The sequence below is a fragment of the Chlorocebus sabaeus genome, chromosome 8 (assembly GCF_047675955.1).
Source record: "Chlorocebus sabaeus isolate Y175 chromosome 8, mChlSab1.0.hap1, whole genome shotgun sequence".
In the NCBI taxonomy this organism is placed as follows: Eukaryota; Metazoa; Chordata; class Mammalia; order Primates; family Cercopithecidae; genus Chlorocebus; species Chlorocebus sabaeus.
Genome location: NC_132911.1, coordinates 39,380,957 through 39,404,907, shown reverse-complemented (window position 1 = coordinate 39,404,907; position 23,951 = coordinate 39,380,957). Strand labels below are relative to the sequence as shown.

At 35.4% G+C, this 23,951-nt stretch overlaps 1 protein-coding gene across 3 annotated transcripts in view; it reads right to left on the bottom strand.

The window, feature by feature from the left end:
- LOC103215664 (disintegrin and metalloproteinase domain-containing protein 18) overlaps nt 1-23,951 on the bottom strand; it is a 147,249-nt gene that overhangs the window by 107,322 nt on the left and 15,976 nt on the right. For all 3 annotated transcript variants that reach the window (XM_037983546.2, XM_037983547.2, XM_007962251.3), the window contains exons 3-6: nt 18,713-18,768; nt 16,259-16,337; nt 15,821-15,897; nt 14,681-14,858 (exon numbers count right to left, since the gene is read on the bottom strand). In XM_037983546.2, coding sequence (XP_037839474.2) covers nt 14,681-14,858; nt 15,821-15,897; nt 16,259-16,337; nt 18,713-18,768 — 390 coding nt within the window. The remainder of the gene's footprint in view (nt 1-14,680; nt 14,859-15,820; nt 15,898-16,258; nt 16,338-18,712; nt 18,769-23,951) is intronic.

Below are 23,951 nucleotides of genomic sequence, written 5' to 3'. Positions count from 1 at the left end.
GTGCTGGAAATCCTAGCAAGAGCAATCAGGCAAAAGACATAAATAAAGGAAATCCAAATTGGAAAATAGTAGGTCAAGCTAACTCTGCCAGTATTATAATCATATACCTAAAAAACCCTAAAAGTCTCCTCCAGAAGACTCCTACATTTGACCAGTGAATTATGTGAAGTCTCAGGTTACAAAATCAATGTACACAAATTAGTAGCATGGCTGTACACCAACAATGACCAAGCTGAGAATCAAATTGAGATCTCAATTCCTTTTACAACAGCTGCAAAAATAAAATAAAATAATTAAGAATATACCTACCCAAGGAGGTGAAAGATCTTTACAAGAACTACAGAACACTGTGTAAAGAAATCCTAGATAGTACAAACAAGTGGAAATTCATCCCATGCTCATGGATGGAAGAATCCACATTGTGAAAATTACCATACTGCCAAAAGCAGTCTACATATTCAAGCAATCCTATCAAAATACCAAAATCCATTTTCACAGAATTAGAAAAAAAAACCTAAAATTCACATAGAACCAAAGAAGAGTCTGAATAGCCAAAGCAATGTTATTAGTCCATTCTTGCACTGCTATAAAAGAATACCTGAGACTGGGTGATTTATAAAGAAGAGATTTAATTGGCTCACGGTTCCACAAGTTGTACAGGAAGCATGACAGCTTCTGGGAAAACTCAGAAAACTTTCAATCATAGTGGAAGGCAAAGGAAAAGCAGGCATGTCTCACATGGACAGAGCAGGAGAAAGAGAGAGCAGGGGAGGTGCTACACACTTTTAAACAACCAGATCTCCTGAGCACTCTATCGCAAGAACAGTACTAGGAGGATGGTGTTAAGCCATGAGAAACCACCCCCATGATCGAATCACCTTCCACCAGGCTCCACCTTCAACACTGGGAATTACAATTTCACATGAGATTTGGGAGGATACAGAAACATACCAGCATTCTTAAGCAAAATAACGTATCTGGAGACACTACATGACCTGATTTCAAACCACACTACAAAGCTTTAGTAACCAAAAGAGCATTGTACTGGTATAAAAGTAGATACACAGACCAATGGAATATACTAGAGAACCCAGAAATAAACCCAAATACCACCAACTGATCTTCAACAAAGCAAACAAAAACATAAATTGGGGAAAGGACTCCCTATTCAATGAATGATGCTGGGAATACTGGATAGCCACGTGTGGAAGAAGGAAACTGCATCCCTATCTCGCATCATATACAAAAATCAACTCAAGACGGATCAAAGACTTAAATTTAACACCTGAAACCATAAAAATTCTAGAAGAAAGCTTAGGAAAAACTCTTCTGGACATTGTCCTAGGCAAAGAAGTTAAGACTAAGACCCCAAAAGCAAATGCAACAAAAACAAAGATAAATAAGTGGGACATAATTAAACTAAAGAGCTTCTGCACAGCAAAAGAAATAACCATCAGAATAAACAGGCAACCTAAAGAAGGGGAGAAAATATTTGTAAACTATGCATCTGACAGAGGACTAATATCCAGAATATACAAGGAACTCAAACAAATCAGCAAGATAAAAACAAATAATCCCCCCCACACAGTAGGCAAATTACATGAATAGACCTTTCTCAAAAGAAGATACACAAATGATCAACAAACATGAAAATTGCTAAACATCACTAACCATCAGGGAAATGCAAATTAAAACTATAATGATAAGCCAAGCACTTTGGGAGGCCAAGGCAGGCAGATCATGAGGTCAGGAGATGGAGACCATCCTGGCTAACACGGTGAAACCCTGTTTCTACCAAAAATGCAAAAAATTAGCCGGGCGTGGTGGCGGGCGCCTGTAGTCCCAGCTACTTGGGAGGCTGAGGCAAGGGAATAGCGTGAACCCAGGAGGCGGAGCTTGCAGTGAGCCGAGATCGCCCCACTGCACTCCAGCCTGGGCGACAGAGTGAGACTCCATCTCAAAAAACAAAACAAAAAAACAAACAAAAAACTATAATGAGATACCACTTTATCCCAGCCAGAATGGTCATTATTTAAAAAACTGAAAAAAAAAAAAAAATAGATGTGATGTGGTGAACAGGGAACTTATTTCAAGTTCAGGAGTATATGTACATACTGCTGGTGGGAATGTAAATTACTACAACTACTATGGAAAAGCAGTATGGGGATTTCTCAAAGAAGTAAAAGTAGATCTATCATTTGATCTAGCTAACCCACTGTTGATTATCTATCCCCCAAAAAAGAAATTATTATATCCAAAAGAATGCTGCACACATACGTTTACTCCAGCACAATTCATTATTCCAAAGATACGGAACCAACCTAAATGTATTTCAATCAGTGAGTGGATAATATATACACCATGGAATTCTCCTCAGCCATAAAAAAAATGAATTAATGTCTTTTGCGGCAACTTGAATGAAGGAGGCCATTATTCTAAGTGAAGTAACTCAGGAATGGAAAAACAGATACTATATGTTCTCACTTTTAAGTGGTATGCAAAGACATACAGAGTGGTATCATGGAAACTGGAGATTCAGAAATGGGGAGGGTGAGAGGGGGAGTGAGGGATTAAAAGCCACATATTGGGTAGAATGAACACTACTCAAGTGACGGGTGGAGTAAATCTCAGACATCACCACTATACGATTCATCCATGCAACTGTCCACTCATACCCAAAAGCAATTGAAATGAATACATATATATATATATATATATATAAAATATATAAATATATAGAGACTGGAGACTGGTAGCCTGGAAAACTAGAAAGTCTTAGAGGTTTACAAACAGCAGTGTGTGTTGTGTATGACTCCTCTAAATCTTTTATCTCTGTGCCTTCTGTTAAGTTATGTAACTTATCATAACCTCGGTTATGTATCTGTAAAATAGGTATGACAAGCATGATTGTAAATAGCATTAAATAAGATATGAAATGAAAAATTAATAAGTTTGTATTATTTTGATATAATTAAAACTAGTTATTGACAAAACTAGACGTTTTTCTAAACAAATATAACAGCATACAAGACAAAATTATATTCTCATTGATTAAAAATTGCATAAGTAAAATAATTGCTCTTGATAGATTCTCATGTGCTTTATTTTCTTAGGTGTCTCTCCTTCTAATGCTATATTTCTGATATTTTAGAGCAATGTGTTTTTCAATATTATCTTAATATTTTCATTACACTGCCTATGATTATTTTCAAAACTGCATTTCATGGTTAGTACATTTAAAATTGTGAACATTTTCAATAGAATCTTTCCAAAGGTCATTATATATATTATATGTATTATGTATATTATATATGTAAAATTATGTATATAATATACATAATATATTACATATAATTTTCCCTATGCTATTTTTAATCAATGAGAATATAATTTTGCCTTGTGTGTTGATGTACTTGTTTTTAGAAAAACAACTAGTTTTGTCAATAACTTTTAAGTAGAAGTAGTTAAAAATAAAAGTTGGAAATTGAATATATATGTATATATACATTTTTTTAAATCTCCAATTTTTATTTTAAGTTCAGGGGTACATGTACAGGACATGCAAGTCTGTTACACAAGTAAACATGTGCCATGGTGGTTTGCTGCTCGGATCATCCCATCACCCAGGTATTAAGACCAGCATCCATTAGCTTTTCTTCCTGATCTTCTTCCTCTTCTCATCCTCCACCCTCTGACAGGCCCCAGTGTGTGTTGTTTCCCCGCATGTGTCCATGTGTTCTCATCATTTAGCTCCCACTTATAAAAGAACATTCAGTGTTTGGTTTTCTGTTCCTGCTTTAGTTTGATGAGGATAGCAGCTTCCAGCTCCATCCATATCCCTGCAATTACATGATCTCATTATTTTGTATGGCTGCATAGTATTCCATGGTGTATATGTACCATATTTTCTTTATCCAGTGTGTTACTGATGGCCATCTGGGTTGATTCCACGTCATTACTATTGTGACTTTATATTCTTGTTAGTCTCAAAACAAAAATAAATATCTTTAGTATCTGAGTTTTTAAATAAATTTAAAATAATATTCACAATATTGTTGGATATGTTACCTGCAATAAAAGTAACTTCCAAAATTATTATAATATTAATAGATTATGTTTATTTTCCATATTTTATACTTAAAAATAAAAAAAAATTGAAACACTAGAAAATACCAAAGAAGATCAGGGAACTCATGTGTCATTCATCCAGTTTTCCCCAGTGGTCATAAACTTATCAAAACCAGGACACTGACATGGGTACAGTCTCTGTGTGCGTGTGTGTGTGTGTGTGTGTGCCATTTTGTCATGCATGTATTCATGTCACATTTTAAAAACTCAGCTGCTCTATTAAGTATGTAATAGTACCTGATAATGTTCTTAATTTGCATTTTTCTAATGGGTAGTGATGATGTAAATATTTTAATGTATTTTTTATTTTGTTTTGTTTTGTTTTTGCCATGTCTATATCCTTTTCAGTGAAATGCCTCTTAATGTTTTGGCTATTCTTTAATTGTATTTTTTAAATGTTGACTTTTGAGTTATTTATATAGTCTCAATATCAGTTCATTGTCGCATTTCAGGTCTGTGGCTTATCTTTTTGGGATATAAATGTACATAATTTTGTTCTATGCATAGATTGTGTAGTGGTGAACTCAGAGCTTTTAGGGTATCCATCACCCAAATATTGTATATTGTATCCATTAAATATTCTCTCATTATCTACCCGTCTCTCACCTCATCACCCGTTCAAATCTCTATTGTCTATCATTCCACACTCTACACCCCCGTGTGCACAGTATTTATATCCCATTTATAAGTAACTACCTACAGTGTTTATCTTTCTGTGTCTGACTTGTCTCATTTAAGATAAAGGCCTCCAGTTCATCTGTGTTGTTGCCAATGATAGGATTTCATTCTTTTTTAATATAACTGTTGGCTACTTGTATGTGTTTTTTTGAGAAAGTATGTTTACCTATTCAAATATCTTGCCCATTTGCAAGCAAAAACTTTTTAGTTTGTTGTAGTGTTTTTGTTTGCTTGGTTGGTTGTTTTTTGGTTTTTTGTTTGTTTGTTTTTGTTTTTTTGTTTTTCTGTTTTTTTGTTTTTGGTTTTTTTTTGCTTTTGTTGTGTGTGTTTTTTAGGTCCTGTCTAAAAAAAGTCCTTGCTCAGACCTATGTCATGTAGTGTTTTGCTTAGGCTTTTCATCTAATAATTTCATGGTTTGGGGTTTTAAGTTTAAATCTTTAATACATTTTGATCTTTTTATATCAGTTCAGAGATAGGAATTTACTTTCTCTTTTTTGTATGTGAATATTCAGTTTTCCCAGCACCATATATTGAAGAGACTGTCCTTTCTCCATTGTGAGTTCTTGGCACCTTTGTAAAAAAAAAAAAAAAAAAAAAAATACTGACTGTAAATGCATGCTTCTATTTCTGGGCTTTCTATGTTGTTTCATTGGTCTATGTGTCTGTTTTGATGTGAATACCATGCTGTTTCAGTTACTATAGCTTTATAGTATATTTTCCTCTTTTTACTCAAGATTGCTTTAGATATTTGGGGTGTTTTCTTGTTGCATATACATTTTGGACTGAATTTTTTCTATTTCTGTAAAGATTGATATTAGAATTTTGATAGAAATTGTATTGAATCTGTAAGTCTCTTTAAGTAATATGAACATTTTAACAATATTATTCCAATTCAGGAACATTAGATACCTGTGTTAGATACCATTTACTGTGTCTACTTCAATTTCTTTCATCCATGTTTTATAGTTTTCGTTGTGGAGCTCTTTAATCTCCTTAGAAAAACTTACTAATAGTTATTTTATTTTTTGTAGCTATTATAAATGGAATTGTTTTCTTGAATTCTTTATCAGATAGGTTACTATTGGCATATAGAAATGCTACTGATTTTTTTATGTGGAGCATGTTGCTTTTAATTTCCATGTATTTGTACAGTTTCCAATGTTTCTCTTATAATTCTAGTTTTATCCCACTACAGTTAGAAAAACTATTCAACACAATTTCAATTTTTAAAAACTTTATGAAGACTTGTTTTGTGTCACAGAATGTGACTTATCCTGGAGAATGCTCCATATGCAGTTGAAAAACATGTGAATTCTAAAGTTGTTGGATCAGATCTCCTGTAAATGTCCATTAAGTCTCTTTTAATCTTGAGTACAGTTAAAATATGGTATTTCTCCGTTGATTTTATACCTGCATGTTTCCTCCTTTACTGAAAGTGAGGTGTTGAAATCCCCTATTATTGTATATGTGTCTATCTTTTCCTTTAGATCTATTAATGTTTGCTTTATATATTTAGGTGCTACAATTATTGGGTGCTAAGATATTTGTGATAGTTAAATCCTTTTCCTGTATTGACCACTTTGTCATTATATAATGCCCTTGTCTTTGTTTTTACACTTTTTTCCTTGGAGAATATTTTTATCTAAGTACAGCTACTCCTAACTTATTTTTGTTTTTATTTGCATTAAATATATACTTTTCATCCATTTACTTTCAGTCTATGTGTATACTTAAAGATAAAGTGAGTCTTTGGAGACATCAAATAGTTAGGTCTTGTTTTAGGGTTTCTGGTTTTATTAACTTTATTCATTTCCAATTTTTATTTTAGGTTTGGGGGGTACAAGTGCTGGTTTGATACATAGGTAAATTGCATGTCATAGGGGTTTAATGTACAGATTAATTTGTCACCCAGATAATGAGCATTGTACCCAATAGGTCCCCATCCTCTACCCACCTGACACTCTCAAGTAGGCCCAGTGTCTATTGTTCCCTTCTTTGTGTCTATATGTACTCGATGTTTACCTCCCACTTATCAGTGAGAACATGTGGTATTCGAGTTACTATTTCTGTATTACTTTGCTTAGAATAATGGCCTCCAAGTCCATTCATATTGCTACACAGAACATAATTTTAGTATTCTTTAGGGCAGTGTAGTATTCCATGGTGTACGTATAACAGATTTTCATTATGCATTTCATCATTGATGGACATCTAGGTTGATACTATGTCTTTACTATTGTGAATAGCACTATGATAAGCATATGTGTGCATGTGTTTTTATGGTGGAATAATTTTTATTCCTTTGGGTATACACCCAACAATGGAGTTGCCGGGTCAAATGGTAGTTCCATGTTCTCTAAGAAATTTCCAATCTGCTTTCCACAGTGGCTGAACTAATTTACATTCTCATCAGCAGTGCACAATGGTTCCCTTATCTCCACAGCCTCATGAGCATCTGTCACTTTTTCTTTTTAGTAATACCTATTCTAACTGGTGTGGAATGGTATCTCATTGTGGTTATGATTTGTATTTTTCTAATGATTACCGATGATGAGTATTTTTTCATATGCTTGTTGGCTGCATGTATGTTTTCTCTTGAAATGTGCTTGTTCGTGTCCTTTGGCCATTTTTAAATAGGATTCTTTTTTTTTCCTGTAAATTTTAGATATTAGACCTTTGCTGGATTCATACTTTGTGAATGTTTTCTCCCATTCTGTAGGTTGTCTGTTTACTCTGTTGATTGCTTCTTTTGCTGTGCAGAAGCTTTTCTGTTTAATTAGGTCCCACTTGTCAATTTTTGGTTTCGTTACAATTGCTTTTGGCATCTTCATCATAAAATCTTTGCTAGGGCCTATGTCCAGAGTGATATTTCTTAGGTTTTATTTTAGAGTTTTTATAGCTCTAGCTTTTACATTGTCCTTTATATATCTTGATTTGATTTTTGTATATTGTGAAAGGAAGGAGTTCATCTTCAATCTTTTTGCATGTGACTAGCCAGTTATCCTAGCACTGTTTATTGAATAGAAATTATTTTCCCAGTTGTTTGTTATTGTTGATGCTGTTGAAGATGGTTGTAGATGTGTAGCTTTATTTCTGGGTTCTAACCTGTTCCATTTGGTCTGTGTTTCTGTTTTTCTACCAGGACCATGCTGTTTTGGTTACTTCCTTAAAGTATAGTTAGAAGTTGGATAATGTGATGACTGCATCTTTGTTCTTTTAGCTCAGAATTCCTTTGGCTATTCAGGCTCTTTCTTTGGTCTCATATGAATTTTAGAATAGTTTTGTCTAATTATTTGAAAAACTTTGTTGGTTGTTTGATAGGAATGGCATTGAATCTGTAAATTGTTTTGGGGTGCACTGACATTTTAACAATTTTTTATTCTTTTTGAGAAGGAGTCTTGTTCTGTCACCCAGGCTGGAGTGCAGTGACACCATCTCGGCTCACTGCAACCTTAGCCTCCTGTGTTCAAGGGATTATCCTGCCTCAGCCTTTCCAGTAGCTGGGGACTACAGGTGCATGTCACCACTCCTGTCTAATTTTTTTTGTGTGTGTGTGTGTGTGTGTATGTGTGTGTGTGTATATATATATATATATATTTTTTTTTTTTTTTTTTTTTGTAGAGATAGGGTTTCACCATGTTGGCCAGGCTGGTCTCAAACTCCTGATAACAGATGATCTGCCTGCCTCAGCCTCCCAAAGTGCTCAGATTACAGGCATGAGCCACGGTGGCTGGCCCATTTTAACAATATTGATTCTTCCTTCCTAACCATGGGCATAAAATATTTTTCCCATTTGTTTCTGTCATCTGATTCCTTTTAGCAATGTTTTCTGATTCTCATTATAGAGATCTTTCACCTCTCTGATTATCTGTATTCCTAGGTATTTTATTGTTTGTGGCTAATGTGAATGAGATTATGTTATTGATTTGCCCCTCAGTTTGGTTATTAGCGTATACAAGTGCTACTTTTTTTTTTTTTTTTACATTGATTTTGTATCCTGAATCTTTGCTGAAGTTGTTTGTTACATCTAAGAGCCTTTGGGCAGAGACTATGGGGTTTTCTAGGTATAAAATCATATCATCTATGAAGAGAGATTGACCTCTTCTCTTTCTATTTGAATGTCTTTCATTTCTTTCTCTTACGTGATTACTCTGGTGAGGTCTTCTAGTACCATGTTGAATGGGAGTGGTGAGTGTGGGCATGCTTGTCTTTTTCTGGTTTTCAAGGGGAATGCTTCCAGCTTTTGCCTGTTGAGTATGTTTGCTGTGGGTTTGTCATAGATGACTCATTGTTTTGAAGTATGTTCCTTCAATGCCTAGTTTAAGGGTTCTTTACATAACAGGATATTGAATTTTATTGAAAGTCTTTTCTGCATCTGCTGAGATGTTCATGTGGGATTCTGTTAAGTAACCTGCTACTGAATGAGATTCTGGTATGTTGTATCTTTGTTTTCATTGGTTTAAAAGAATTTCTTGATTTCTGCCTTAATTTCATCATTTATCCAGAAGTCATTCAGGAGTAAGTTGCTAAATTTTCATGTAATTTTATGGTTTTTATAGATCTTCTTGGTGTGAACTTCTATTTTTATTACACTGTGTTCCAAAAAGTGTGGTCCGTATGACTTTTTTTTTTTTTAATTTGTTGAGAATTGCATTATGGTCAAGCATGCGGTTGATTTTAGAGTACATGCCATACAGCCATGAGAAAAATATATATTCTGTTGTTCTTAGGGTGGAGTGTTTTGTAGATGCATGTTAGGTCCATTTGGTCAAATGCTGAGTTTAGGTCCCAAATATTTTTGTTAGTTTTCTGCTTTAATGTTCTGTCTACTGCGTCAGTGGAGTGTTGAAGTCTCCTAATGTTATTGCGCAGTTATCTACATCTCTTTGTAGGTCTGCAAGAACTTGCTTTATGAATCTGGGTGTGCCAGTGTTAGGTGAAAATCTATTTAGAATAGTTAAATCTTCTTGTCGACCTGAACCCTTTATCATCATGCAGTGCTCTTTGTCCATTTTGATTGTTGTTGGTTTATAGTTTATTCCATCTGAAATTAGAATAGCAACCCCTGCGTTTTGTGTTTTCAGTTTGCTTGGTAGATTTTTCTCCATCTCTTGCTCTGAATCTGTGGGTGTCATCGCATGTGAAATGGGTCCCTTGAAGAAAGTATACAGTTGGGTCTTGCTTCTTCATGCAACCTGCCATGCTTTTATGTGGGGTGTTTTTCTTCTTTACATTCAAAGTTAATATTGATATGTGCAGATTTGATCCTGTCATCTGATTAATATTGATATGTGACAGATCCTGTCATCTGATTAATATTGATATGTGCAGATTTGATCTTGTCATTTGATTCTTGTCAGCTGGCTGTTAAGATTTGATTGTGTAGTTTCCCTATAGTGTCAATTGTCTATGTACTTACATGTGTTCTTGTGGTGCCCTGTATGGTCTTTTGTTTCCATGTTTAGCATTCCCTTAAGGGTCTCCTGTAAAGCAGGTCTGGTGGAACAAATTATCTCTGCATTTGCTTGTCTGAAAAGGTTTTTATTTCTTCTTTGCTTATAAAGTTTAGTTTGGATGGATATCTAATTCTTGGTTGAAATTTATTTTCTTTTTGTGTTTTTTTGTTTTGTTTTGTTTTGTTTTTGTTTTTGTTTTTTTATTATACTTTAAGTTCTAGGGTACATGTGCATAACGTGCAGGTTTGTTACATATGTATACTTGTGCCATGTTGGTGTGCTGCACCCATCAACTCGTCAGCACCCATCAATTTGTCATTTACATCAGGTATAACTCCCAATGCAATCCCTCCCCCCTCCCCCCTCCCCCCTCCCCGTGATAGGCCCCGGTGTGTGATGTTCCCCTTACCAAGTCCAGGTGATCTCATTGTTCAGTTCCCACCCATGAGTGAGAACATGCGGTGTTTGGTTTTCTGTTCTTGCCATAGTTTGCTGAAAATGATGGCGCGGTGGCTCACGCCTGTAATCCCAGCACTTTGGGAGGCCAAGGCGGGTGGATCAAGAGGTCAGGAGATCGAGACCATCCTGGCTAATGCAGTGAAAACCCGTTTCTACTAAAAAAAAAAAAAAAAAAAAAAAAAAATTAGCCGGGCGTGGTGGCGGGCGCCTGTAGTCCCAGCTACTCAGGAGGCTGAGGCAGGAGAATGGCGTGAACCCGGGAGGCAGAGCTTGCAGTGAGCTGAGATTGTGCCACTGCACTCCAGCCTGGATGACAGAGCAAGACTCCATCTCAAAAAAAAAAAAAAAAAAAAGAAAGAAAGAAATTTATTTTCTTTAAGAATGTTGAATATAGGCTCTCAATCTCTTCTGGCTTGTAGGGTTTTGCTGAGAAATCTACTCTTCACCTAATAGGGTGTTCTTTGTAGATGGCCTGCCCCTTGTTTCTATTTGCAATGTTTTTTCTTTCACATTGAGTTTGAAGAATCTGATGACTATGTGTCTTGGGATGGTTGTACTTCTATAGCATTTTCCTGGGGTTCTCTGAATTTCCTAAATTTGAATGATAACCTCTCTAGTAAAGTTTGGAAATATTTTGTGAAAAGTATCCTCAAATATGTTTTCCAAGTTGCTTGCTCTCTCTCTTTCACTCTGTTTCAGGGATGACAATCATAGGTTTGTTCTCTTTACACAATCCCATATTTCTCAGAGATTTTGTTCATTCTTTTGCATTTTTTCTTTGTGTCTGACTGAATTGATTTGAAAAACCAGTTTTTGAGCTCTGAAATTATTTCTTTAGTTTTGCTTATTCTGTTAACACTTCTGATTGTACTATGAAATTCTTTTAGTGAATTTTTCAGTTTTGTTATACCAGTTTGATTCTTTCTTTAAATGGCTATATCCTCTTTCACCTCTTCATTGTTTAATTGGATTCGTTAGATTCCTTGGATTGGGTTTCACCTTTCTCCTAAATCTCGATGATCTTTATTGCCATCCAGATTCTGAATTCTAAGTATGTAATTTCAGTCATTTCAGCTTGGTTAAGAACCATTGCCAGAGATACAGTACAGTCATTTATAGGTAGGAAGACACTCTGGCTTTCTGAGTTCCAGAGTTCTTGTGCTAGTGCTTCCTAATCTGTGTGGGCTGATGTTTAAAGTTTTTGTCCTTTGGGTGAGGCTTTTTGTTTTTATATTCTTTGATGCTTTGAGGGTTTGACCATGTTTGTAAGTTGAGTTCAGTCAACTAACTTTGTATCTGGATGATTTTAGGGGGTTCATGCTTGGTTTCATATTCCTGGGCTGCATGCTGTAACCCTGGGGGGCTGAAATCAGGCCCATGGTTTTGTTCTTTAGTTAAGCACCTGCTGTGCTTGAGGGGCCAAGATATTCCTGATATGTTGGCAACAACATTCCATTTGGGCGTGCTATCAAAAGTGCTCTGTCATGGTGATGGCAGCAGCGTCTGCACTCCTTCATGCAGACCAGCAGTGGCTGACTGGCGGTGCAGCAGGGTCTGCATGCATGTACATGTGGTGGTGGTAGCGGCATGTTGGCTTCCATGCATGCATGCATGGCAGCAGCAACAGGGAGACATGCTGGAGTCCACGCATCCAGGTGTGTTCCAGCAGTGGTAGCTCTATGGAGTCTGCATGTGTACATGTACCGGCAGGGGTGAAGCTGCAACAGCAAGGTGCATGCACACATACCAGAAAAATAATGGGGGAGGCTATGGGTAAGTGTGCACCAACAAAGTGGTGGGAGAGGCTATTGGCACATGTATGATGGCAAGAGTCCAAATTTCTCCAATGGTTAGGTAGGGTCTGCTGGTGAAAGAGCTATGGTAGCAGCAACAGGGAGGCATTCAGGTTGCGCAGCTGAGGTTGTGCTGCAAATGAATGTAGCCAGGGAGGAACCCCAGAAGAATACGTCAGATAGTGGGGTGCTCAGATCAGAATGGCCTTGTCCCCCCAAGCGAGGCAGCCCTGTTTTGTCCAGGTCCAACAATCAACAAAAGCCAAAGCCACGTAGAGGAGTGTGGGGAGCCTTGGGGTATGAGCACTCCTGGCTTTACTCCACTGCAGCTCTTCCTGAACCAAACTCCCTGGGTTCTGCACAGGCTGGGGTCCTGTCCCTGCCACTTCTCCAAGCAGCTCTCCCTGCCAGATCAAGTGTCTGTGGGGGTCATGGTATCGCCTGCAGCTAGAATTCTGGAAGTTTTTATAGTGAGAGTGGGCTACTCCTCTAACATTTATCCTCTTCCCCAGGAGCTGTTGGGAGCCAGGGATGAGTCCTGGTGCTTAACAGTCCTGTGCAGGGTTCCCAGCTTCCTCCCCATTCAGTACACGGTCTACATCCTCCCTCCACCCACCCTCAATTTCTTCCTTCCAAAGATCTGCTCAGAATGTGTTGGTCTTCTTTGTCTTGTTTTCCGGTGGGAGATAACTTTCCTGGCTGTGTCTAGTTGGCCATCTTTGCTCTCCTCCCTCCCCTTTTTTTTTCACTAATTAAGCCACATTATTTCTTTTAGTTGAACAGAATAATTCATTTACATTCAAGGTAATTATTTATGGGTAAGAAGTTGGTATTACCATATTCTTATTTGTTTTCTAGTTGTTTTGTATAAACTTCTTCTTTTTTAATTTTTTTTTCATTTCTTGCTATCTTCCTTTGTGGTTAAGTGATTTTTTCTCTATCAAGTATGTTTTGAGTTCTTGCTTTCCACTTTTAGTGGGTCTGTTAAAAATGTTGCTTCATGGTTATCATGATGCTTACAAAGAACATCTTACAGTTGTAGCAGGTTATTTTGTACTGATACCAAATTAATTGTGGTCACAAAAAAAAGGAAAAAGAAAAATTATGTTTTTTATACATTTGGTTCCCATCACAACCTATAGGCACTTTTTTCCTCCACATATTTGTTAATGGTTTAATCTGAAATCTCAGGTTTTTGATATATTCCATAAAAATCATAATGTGCAGTTGGTCTAAATTTTACTCTGCTGTATATGTGGAAGCAATGCTGTTTCCAGCTTTCCATATCTCACCTGAAACCAGAAACCTGAGAATGCTTTTTTATTTATCTCAGTAAATACTTTTGGCAATAATGAACTACAAAATCGAGACAAATTTTAAAGTAGCAAAAAAGCGTGAAGTCTCTAGGAACATACAGATAGTTGGTTTCATAGCTTCACGGATTTTTTTTTTTCAGGTTCACACAAGCTAATTTAATTTCAAAACACATCCATTTACAGACCCAAGAAGTGCTTTGAGCGCCAAGTATGGTAAACACAAAGAGATCCATTCATAGACACATGATAAGCACACTGCCATAAGACAGAGGCAACGAAAGAATCTAGAGAGAAACAAAAGAGAAGCGACTCATTTTGTCCAAGGAATTCTCAATAAGAATAACAGAATACTTTTATCAGAAAAAAACAGAGGTCACATGATGATGGATTGAAATATTCGAAGTGCTGAAAGAAACTGTCAAGCAAGAATTCTATACCTAGTCTACCAGCAAATTAAGAGCACTGAGCAACATGCAAATGGCTGTGTATTTTAGAGAGATATGTTCAGATAGTATGTAAGATAGATATCAAAATATTAAAATTAATTTTACCAAGGTACTGGAATAACAGTGACTGTTCTTTCTGCATTTCTAAACTTTTTCAATAGTATCCATTTGGCTTGAAAAAAATATAAAAATTAGGGCTACAAAATGCATCATAAAATATTAAGCTTGAAATATGTAACTTTCCAAGTATTTTAGATGAAGTTTCAATGTTTTATTTAAAGGTAGAAAAATATATAAAATTTAATATGCCTACTCAGTAGCTAACTAAATTCCTTTCATGATTTAAAAGAAAACTACACAGGCAATTTTCTAGCATGTCATAACATCAGAATGATGACAGTCACCTGTGAGTTTAAAGGAACTTTGTAGGACTGGTCTTTCTGCCAAATATGACTGTAATTTTCTGCTAAAATTGATACATTTGGCTCATTATTTTTCATTTGATAAATTATATGCTCAAATCTTGCTGAAGATTCTAATGGTTCAATTCCATAACTGACATTTTCAAACTGGAGAAATCCCCTGAAAATTTAGAAAGCATAAGAAAATAGTTATAAAAATCCCACAAATGATCCCATCAAAATGATAATCTGAAATGGCCTAAGAAATAAAAAACTATACTAAAGAACTTTAAGCCCATTTTCTTTTTCCATTTTTTTTGGGGGGGGGCAGTTTATCACTAGTAAGAGCCACCATATTTGGCTTCCTTTTGCTTACATTTTAAAGATCTAAATGCAATGAAGAATATTTTTGTAAGGCAATCATATTAATTAAGGCCAAATTTGCCACAAACAAATATATTTGTTGAGAATCCCAGGAATAATGTTCCTGTTCTTACAGAGGTGTGATAAGGGACAGCATGTATGCAGACTATATATCTAAATAGGTTGTTATCTATAAAAACCACATTCAGAGAATGCCAAGTTTCTGAGTTGATGTGAACAAATTCTGGAAATCAGGCAATTGAAACCAAAGGAAAGTTAGAGGGAACATTTTTCTCTGCTCTGGATCCTTCTTTTCCTGATGAACAGATCATAAGTGAGTCTCCCAGAATCAGTAACAAAAATCACTTTTCCCTATCCTTTATTCCTGAGGGATCTTCTTAACTAGTTGTTTTATATCTGGTACTAAGATGAGAACATACTATATTTTCCTATTATATTTATATAACTAATTAATGTCATTTTCCATAACTATTTGAGAAAACAGATGCAGAATACAACAATCACACTTAAGGAGATATTTTAAAGTTTTCTTTCATGAAACTATTCCATTTTCCATGATATCCCTGGATTGATTTCATGGGAATAGGCCCTTAGGTCTAAGTATTAACATTAATATAAATAGAATAAAGCTGTTATAAAGAAAACTTTCCATTTTGATTTCCCTTAAACTTTCGTGATTTGCATCTGCTAGTCACTAAGCTTTGTTTTAAAGTATATCTTAAATTCTCCATCTATAGATTTCTTATAAGGTGCTATTACCTGAGACCAGAACATATACTGAGTGTCACAAATGAATTTGGAGATTCGACAGCATATCCTTGGTAATGGCAATGCATCTGAAAAACAGTATAGAAAGGCAAGTATATAAATTTGTTGTGAATAAAAAATGTATTGTCAAACATGTCAGAAGATTCAAAATATTAAAAGATTTAATAAGATCATGAATCATGTAGAATTATTAATGCATATTTTCAGAAAAAAAAAGATTTGTGACAACTCTCTTTACTTTGCACCACCTAGGCCTCTGTGAGTATTCTTGTACCTGGGTTTCATCTCTATCACATGGCATTTCTATGTGCAAAAGCCAGTAACATGTCAGTAAGGATAAAACATCTGTATTAAACTGTCAACATGAAACACAATCTAATGGTAATAATATATCCACTTTAACAAAAAACATAAGGTATCTTACTTTACCATAAAATATGGAGACTCAGAATGCAAAGATCCAGCTTCATTATACGTATAAACCAAAAAGTTCTGGGGTAAGAATGATCTAAAAAAAGCAAGAAATAATAAAAAAAGTTTGAGTCATAATTTTAATATAAATGTTAAAAACAAATATTACATTTTATATAACATGATTTAATTAGCTTTATATAATCGCATGATTTAATTCGAGTGACTCTAGTGAGGTATAACACTTGAAATTCATAGAAGTGGTGAATCAAGGAGTTTAGACTTTCTCAGCACTGGGACAGACTCTGGGACTCCTCTGCATCAGATATATGTGCGTATGGCTGTGTATGATGACGTTCAACAATTGTACTGAGTGTTCACTATCTGACAGACTCTCAGGTAGGTGCTGGGATTCAGCAATAAACAAGAGACAACAAGCCTTAGTCTTTGTGACAGCCAGGGGCACACAGTATTAGTAATTAGATGATAATAGATAAGGCCTGGGGAGGGTGGTTACAAAATGTAGATAAGATGGCATGGAAAATCTCTCTGAATAGATGATTAAATACCTGAGGAATAAACCACATGGATTTTCACAGAAGTGTTATTCTAGACAGAATTAATAGAAAATGCAAGGACCCTCAAACAGAAATATGCTTCGTACAAACAAGGAACAACTGGGGGCAATATGACTGGAGTGTGGAGTGATGAAGAGAGACTATAGTAAGAGATGGTGTAACAGAGGTGAGAAGCATTGGAGGGTTTCAGCAGATAAAGACAGCATCAGACCAATGTTCTAATAAAATCAGTGCTATGTTGAGAAGAATCTGCAGGACAAATAGGCAGAAGAATGGGAAACCATTCTTACATGGGAATGGGAAACCATTTAGATGTAAGACATGATGGTGCTTTGAACTAAGATAGCATCAATGGGGGAGGTCTAATTCTGGATATATTTTGTAGGGCTTAGATATAGATATAGATATATTTTGAATATATGGGTTTATAATCCACTGGAAATAGGGGAAAATGACACAAAGATGTCAAGTATGACTCCAACTTTTTAAATTTTTTTTTCCCTGAAAAACTGGTATATTTGCCAATTCCTGACATGACTGTGGGAAAGACAAATTTGCGAAGAAAGTCAGAATTCCATTTGGACATGTTACTTATGAGGATTCTAGTAAATATTTGGTTATCAACTAAGTACTCAGGTAAGTGAATATGGCATTTATTGAAGAGGAATAAGGTAGAGATGTTAATTTGGGAGCAACCAACATGTGGATGGCATTTAAAGTCACAGGAATTAGACAACCAGGTGACCGAATATAGCTAGAGAAAAATAAAAAAACAGAATGCAGAAATAGTACCATGGAGTACTTTAAGATTTGAGAGATGAGAAAGAATTAAAAAAAAAAAAAAAAAAAAAAGAGAAAGGAGAGACAGAGAGAGAGAGAGAGCACTGAAGTACCCACAATGGGTAAAATCAGGACCAGGAGTCTGTGGTATTCTGGAAGCCAAATGGAGACAGTATTTTATGGAGGAGACACCGGTCAACTATGATCAATGCTGCCAACTGGTTAAGAAAAATTAAAACTAAAACACAAACAGGGCATTCAAAAACATGAGGACCACTGATGATTCTACTTTTGTGCAGAGTCATCTTTTGTGCAGAAAACACTTTTGTTCAGTTGTACAGGAAGAAAAGTAAATGTGAATTAAGTAGGGTAGTCATGAATTAAGTTAGAATAATTCCGTCTAGCCTTGTTCAATTACAAGGAAGCAGGCAGACAAGGGACAGTTGCTATAAATATATATGTTTGAAGATGCAGACAGAGAAGAGGCTACTTAACTTATCTTTATAAAATTTTGAGAAAATATAAATCAAGATACAAACAGTAGATTGTTGCTTAGAGTTGTGATTGAGAACAAAGACTAACTGAAAAAACATGAGCACTCTTACATGGGGAAAGAATGTTCTAAAACTGATTTATATTTGATAAAGTCATCAAATTATTGAATTTTATACTTTAGAGAATTTTACATGTAAAGTAGCTTGTATAAACTTGTTAAAAATAGACACACATGTAATTAGCACATCATAAAAACTGTGTTACTAGTTGAATTTCCCACCAATAATCACTTGACATGTAACTATATTTGACTTCACACCAGATATACTTAATATGTAACTTGCAGTTCTTGGGTTCAATGGCTTACATTCAATCAGAGATTTTACAAGTATGTAATTTATTTCACAATTTGAAAATGCCAAGTGAAAATTAAAATGAAAGAGATCTATAGATCTGATATTCAAGACCTAATGAATCCTAAATTGGGAAGTCAACCGATAAAACAAGTCTACTTTATACAGCATTCCTGAATTTAAATACTGCACAAAAACTTTAAGGCTGTAAAATCCAAACTTACAGGTTTTCCCTTTTCCTTAATGAAAAAAAAATCACATCTTACTGTTTTCTGAGATGTAGAGTGTAAGGTTGTCCATCAATTGTAATGATGTAAATCATCTAAAATAAAACACATCAGTAAAGATTATGAAGGAAATCAGAAATATATAAAATAAAACAATATTCACCCAAGTTAATAAAAATGAGTCACTCTATCTATTAAAAATGAACATCGTCTTTAGAATTTATTATCCTAAATAGTAAGAGTTTAGTATCTTAATAAATTCAGGAACAATGTGACCAATTTAATGTGCAGGGGTGACTTTTTAAAATAAAAGTGAAGGAAAACCGTGGTATAGATACATGATGGAATACTACTCAGCCATAAAAAGAAAGGAATTAATGGCATTTGCAGTGACCTGGCTGAGTTTGGAGACTATTATTCTAAGTGAAGTAACTCAAGAATGGAAAACCAAACATCGTATGTTCTCACTCATAAGTGGGAGCTAAGCTATGGATGCAAAGGCGTAAGAATGACACAATGGAATTTGGGGACTCAGGGGAAAAGGGTAGGAAAGAAGTGAAGGACAAAAGACTATTAATTGGGTTCAGTGCATACTGTTTGGGTGATGGGTGCATCAAAATCTCACAAATCACCACTAAAGAACTTACTCATGTAACCAAATACCTCTATGGAAAAAAAAATAAAATGAAATAAAATAAAAATGAAAAATACATTTTAGTACATATGTATATATATAAAACTTTAGCATTATTAACACTATATTAATTGCTTCTATTTAGAAAAAAGCATGCATTTTTAGTCAAGATAAATTAGACATGACTTTAGGCTTACATGCCACACAAAATATAATGAACCACTAAAAAATTTTTTATACATACGTATATGCAGTCATACCTATTCAGAGACATTTAGCATTTCTTTCTCAACATGTAAAACTGAGGAAAAAGAGCCAAGAGACTGAAAGCAGACAAGAAGCCAGTGAGGAAGACCACACCTCCAGGGATAAGAGTTCTAAACTATCACACATTGGGTACTAACAATGCTCATGATCCTATTGTGATGGCATCCAGAAACAGCAGGTGATGCCATGAAATTCTACAGGGACCGTAACTGGCCTATGTCTACAGATGCAGACAGAGGTCTATCCTACTAAACCCACCATTTCTCTCCCAAGGCAAACTAATGTCAAGAGAGATCTCTGATTTTATTTATTTATTTATTTATTTATTTATTTATTTATTTATTTATTTTTTTGAGGCGGAGTTTCGCTCTGTTGCCCAGGCTGGAGTGCAGTGGCCGGATCTCAGCTCACTGCAAGCTCCGCCTCCCGGGTTCACGCCATTCTCCTGCCTCAGCCTCCCGAGTAGCTGGGACTACAGGCGCCCACCACCTCGCCCGGCTAGATTTTTTTTTGTATTTTTTAGTAGAGACGGGGTTTCACCGGGTTAGCCAGGATGGTCTTGATCTCCTGACCTCGTGATCCGCCCGTCTCGGCCTCCCAAAGTGCTGGGATTACAGGCTTGAGCCACCACGCCCGGCCGAGATCTCTGATTTTAAGCTGGAGCAGTCTGTGAACTGGGTAGAGAGAAACAGGGCAATACTGCCTATGACTGGAAATGGCAGAAAGAAAACGGAGCACACAGGCTCAGAAGGCTATCTGCTCATCACCCAGACTGGAAGCAAATCTCATCCCATTATTCCCCTGAAACTAACATAAGCTACTACGGTAAAATTCAGTGCATTCTCCCAGATTGAATGCAAAACAGAGGTAACAAAAGTTCTGACACAATCTCCACTCCGATGGCAAGTCACAGTAAAAATCTAATTTCCGCGTTATCTACACTAAGAAGGGACAATAACGAATTCAACAAACAAAAGGAGTGATTTCTCAAATTACTCCTGAGAAAACCATGAGGTGTGTTGTATTAGGCTGTTCTCGTGTTCCTATAAAGAACTACCTGAGACTGGGTAATTTATTTAAAAAAGAGGTTTAGTTGGCCCATCGTTCTGCAGGCTCTGCAAGCATGGGACCAGCATCTGCTTGGCTTCTGGCTAGGCCTAGGGAGTTTTTTTTAAACTCATGGCAGAAGGTGAAGCAGGAACTTGCACATGGTGAAAGCAAAAGCAAAAAGAAGAGTGGGGGTCGGGGAGAAGTGCCACACACTTTTACATGACCAGATCTCGGGAGAACTCACTCACCACTGCAAGGACAGCACCAAGTCATGAGGGATCCACCCCCATGACCCAAACACCTCCCACTGCACCTCACCTCCAACACTGAGTACCACGTTTCAACATGAGATTTGGAGAGAACACATATGCAAACTGCATCATGTGTGAATAAAACAGGACCTTAATATAAGTATATTTAATATCTTTAGAAAAATAAAAATAGGTATTACAAGGAGTAGGGATTGAATGTAATAAGAAACTAATTCTATAATTTTCTAATGCTTAATGAGGGCTTATCAAATGCCTAGCATTGTCCAAAGCATTTTGTATGTTTTTTGTAACATTTTTATCCTCAGAAAAGTTATTTTTCATTTCAAGAAAAAAAGATTGAGTAACTCCCCAAAGATGACACACTGAATGAATGTAAGAGCCCGGGAGAGAAGCAATGTGCTTTACCACTGTGTGACAATGCTAGCACGTGGTGAAGAGCAGAGAGTTCTTAGTGAAGAAAAGACAGAAAATTGTAAAAAATGAATCAATTATAGATCATATAAATGATCATGTAACTGTTTATTCTTAAGTAAATCATTATCCTGAATAAGAGTCTGGCTATATCTGAAGGATTAATTAGTGAGGTTGAACATCAAAGCTAAGAAAGTTTCTGTGAATTAAACACAAAAGTGTTTTAAAAGTGGAAGATCTGAAAGAATAAATAAGAAACAGAGAAGCTATTTCCAGGACTTCCAATATCAACTAGTAAGAATTTAAGAAGGCAAAAATAAAGATAACAAAGTGAAAGAAATATTAATAGTTAAAAACTACTACTTCAAAATTGAACACATAAGTATTATCACTTAATGTGCTCATCAAGGGTCATGTAAAGATTTTAAAACACAGACCTCAGAGATGCTGCAGACTTATTTCCAAACCATTGCAATAAAGCAAATATTTCAATGAAGTAAGTGATATATATTTTTTGGTTTCCCAGTGCATATAAAAGTTACATTTACACTATACTATAGTTCATTGAATATGTAAAGCAAATTATGTCTAAAACTATTCAACCTTAGTTTAAAAAATGTTTTATTGCTAAAAAATGCAAACGCAGATACAAAAGGAGCACCTGCTGTTGTACAAGTGGCACAGGTAACTTGCTTGGCACAGGTGTGAATTGCAATTCAGTAAAGCACAATAAAATAACGTCTGTCTGTGGTGAGGGACATAAAATACCCATGAAAATTTCGAGAAGAAAGAACCAAGATGGAGAAATTGCCTTATCTAATTTCAAGATTTCCCTCTAAAGCTACCATAAAGAAGACAGAATGATACTTGCAAAACAAAATGGACATACAGACAAATGAAACAGAAAAAAGAGCCCAGAAATAGACCTTCAACTGATTTTTAAAAAAGATTCAAAGGCAATTCAATGGAGAAAGGGTCGTCATTTCATAAGAAAGGGCCGTCATTTCAATTGATGGTGATAGAACAATTTGTCCACAGGGAGAAAGATGAATCTCAATACAGACATCACACCTTGCACAACTGTGGAAAGAAATCATAGACTTAAAGGTAATACATAAAACCACAAAATATCTAAAATGAAACACAGGAGAAAAACCTCTGTATTCCTGGTGTTGGTGATGAGTTATTAGATATGAGAGCAAAAGCATAATCCATACAAAAGAAAAATAATAAGTTGGACTTCATTTAAGTGAAAAAAAATTAGCTCAAAGAAAGACATTGTTAAAAGAATTAAAAAAAAGCTATAGACAGGGAAAAATATTTGCAAATCACACATCTTATAAAAGACTTAACTAGAGTATATAAAAAGCTTTGAAACTCAAAAGTAAGAAACAACTCAATTTAAAAATGAACAAAATTTTCAAATCTTACCAAAGAAGATATACTTATGGAAAATAATAGGTATATTTTTAAAATCTTAGAACAGAAGGGGATTTTGCAAGAGATTGAAGGTCAAGAAGGCACACAAGAGTATGGCAGAAATGACCCTAAAGTTCTCATCTGGATTCAGGGCAGTTCCAGTAAAGGTAGAACTGTGACTTCCAGTCTATTACATGAGACATGGTCACCTGTAGAATCATAAGAGTAATGCAAATCAAAACCTTAAACACTATAGAATGGCTTCTATCAAAAGAACAAGAAACAGCAAATGTTGGTGTGTACGTGGAGTAACTAGAATCCTTGTGTTGGTGGAAATTTAAAATAATGCAACCATTACAAAAAATAGTAGAGAGGTTCATCCAAAAAATCACATAAAAATAGAATCATATAAAACATAGAATTATTATATGATTTAAAAACCCCACTGTTGGGTATGCATCCAAAACAACTCAAAGCAGAATCTTGAAGAGGTTATCTGCACACCAATATTCTTTGTATCATAATTAACAATAGCCAAGAGGTGGAAGCAACCCTTATGACCATCTGAGTGAATAGATGAATAAAATGTGGAATATGCAATAGAATATTATGCAGCATTAAAAAAGAAGGAAACGCTATTACATGCCAAAACAAGGTTGAATCTTGAGGACACTATGCTAACTGAAATAAGCCAAACATGAAATACATCATGTATGTTTGCACTCATATAAAATATCTAATGTAGTCAAAAGCACGGAAACAAAAAGTGGAAAGATGGGTGGAAAGGGCTGGGGAAGGCCATCAAGGAAATTAGTATTTAATGGGTATACAGATTCAGTTTTCCAGTATAAAACAATTCTAGAGATTTGTTGCGTAACAGTGTGAATTTAATTAACAGCATTGAATTGTATGCTTAAAAATAGTTACGGTGGTAAATTTTATCTTATGTATGCTACTGTACAGTACATTTTTCTAAAAGACAGATAATGTGAGATTGGATAAAAAACCAAGACCCAATTATATGCCCACAGAGACATGTTGATTAAGAGAACAGAGAGAAATATATCATCCAAATGCTAATCATAAATAAACTAAATGTGTACATTAAAAACTAAGAAGGCAAACTTCACGATAATAAGAAATAATATTAGGAATAAGTAGAAACATTTCATAATGATAAAAGTGTCAATTCATCAAGAAGGCAATATAAATCCAAACGTGCATA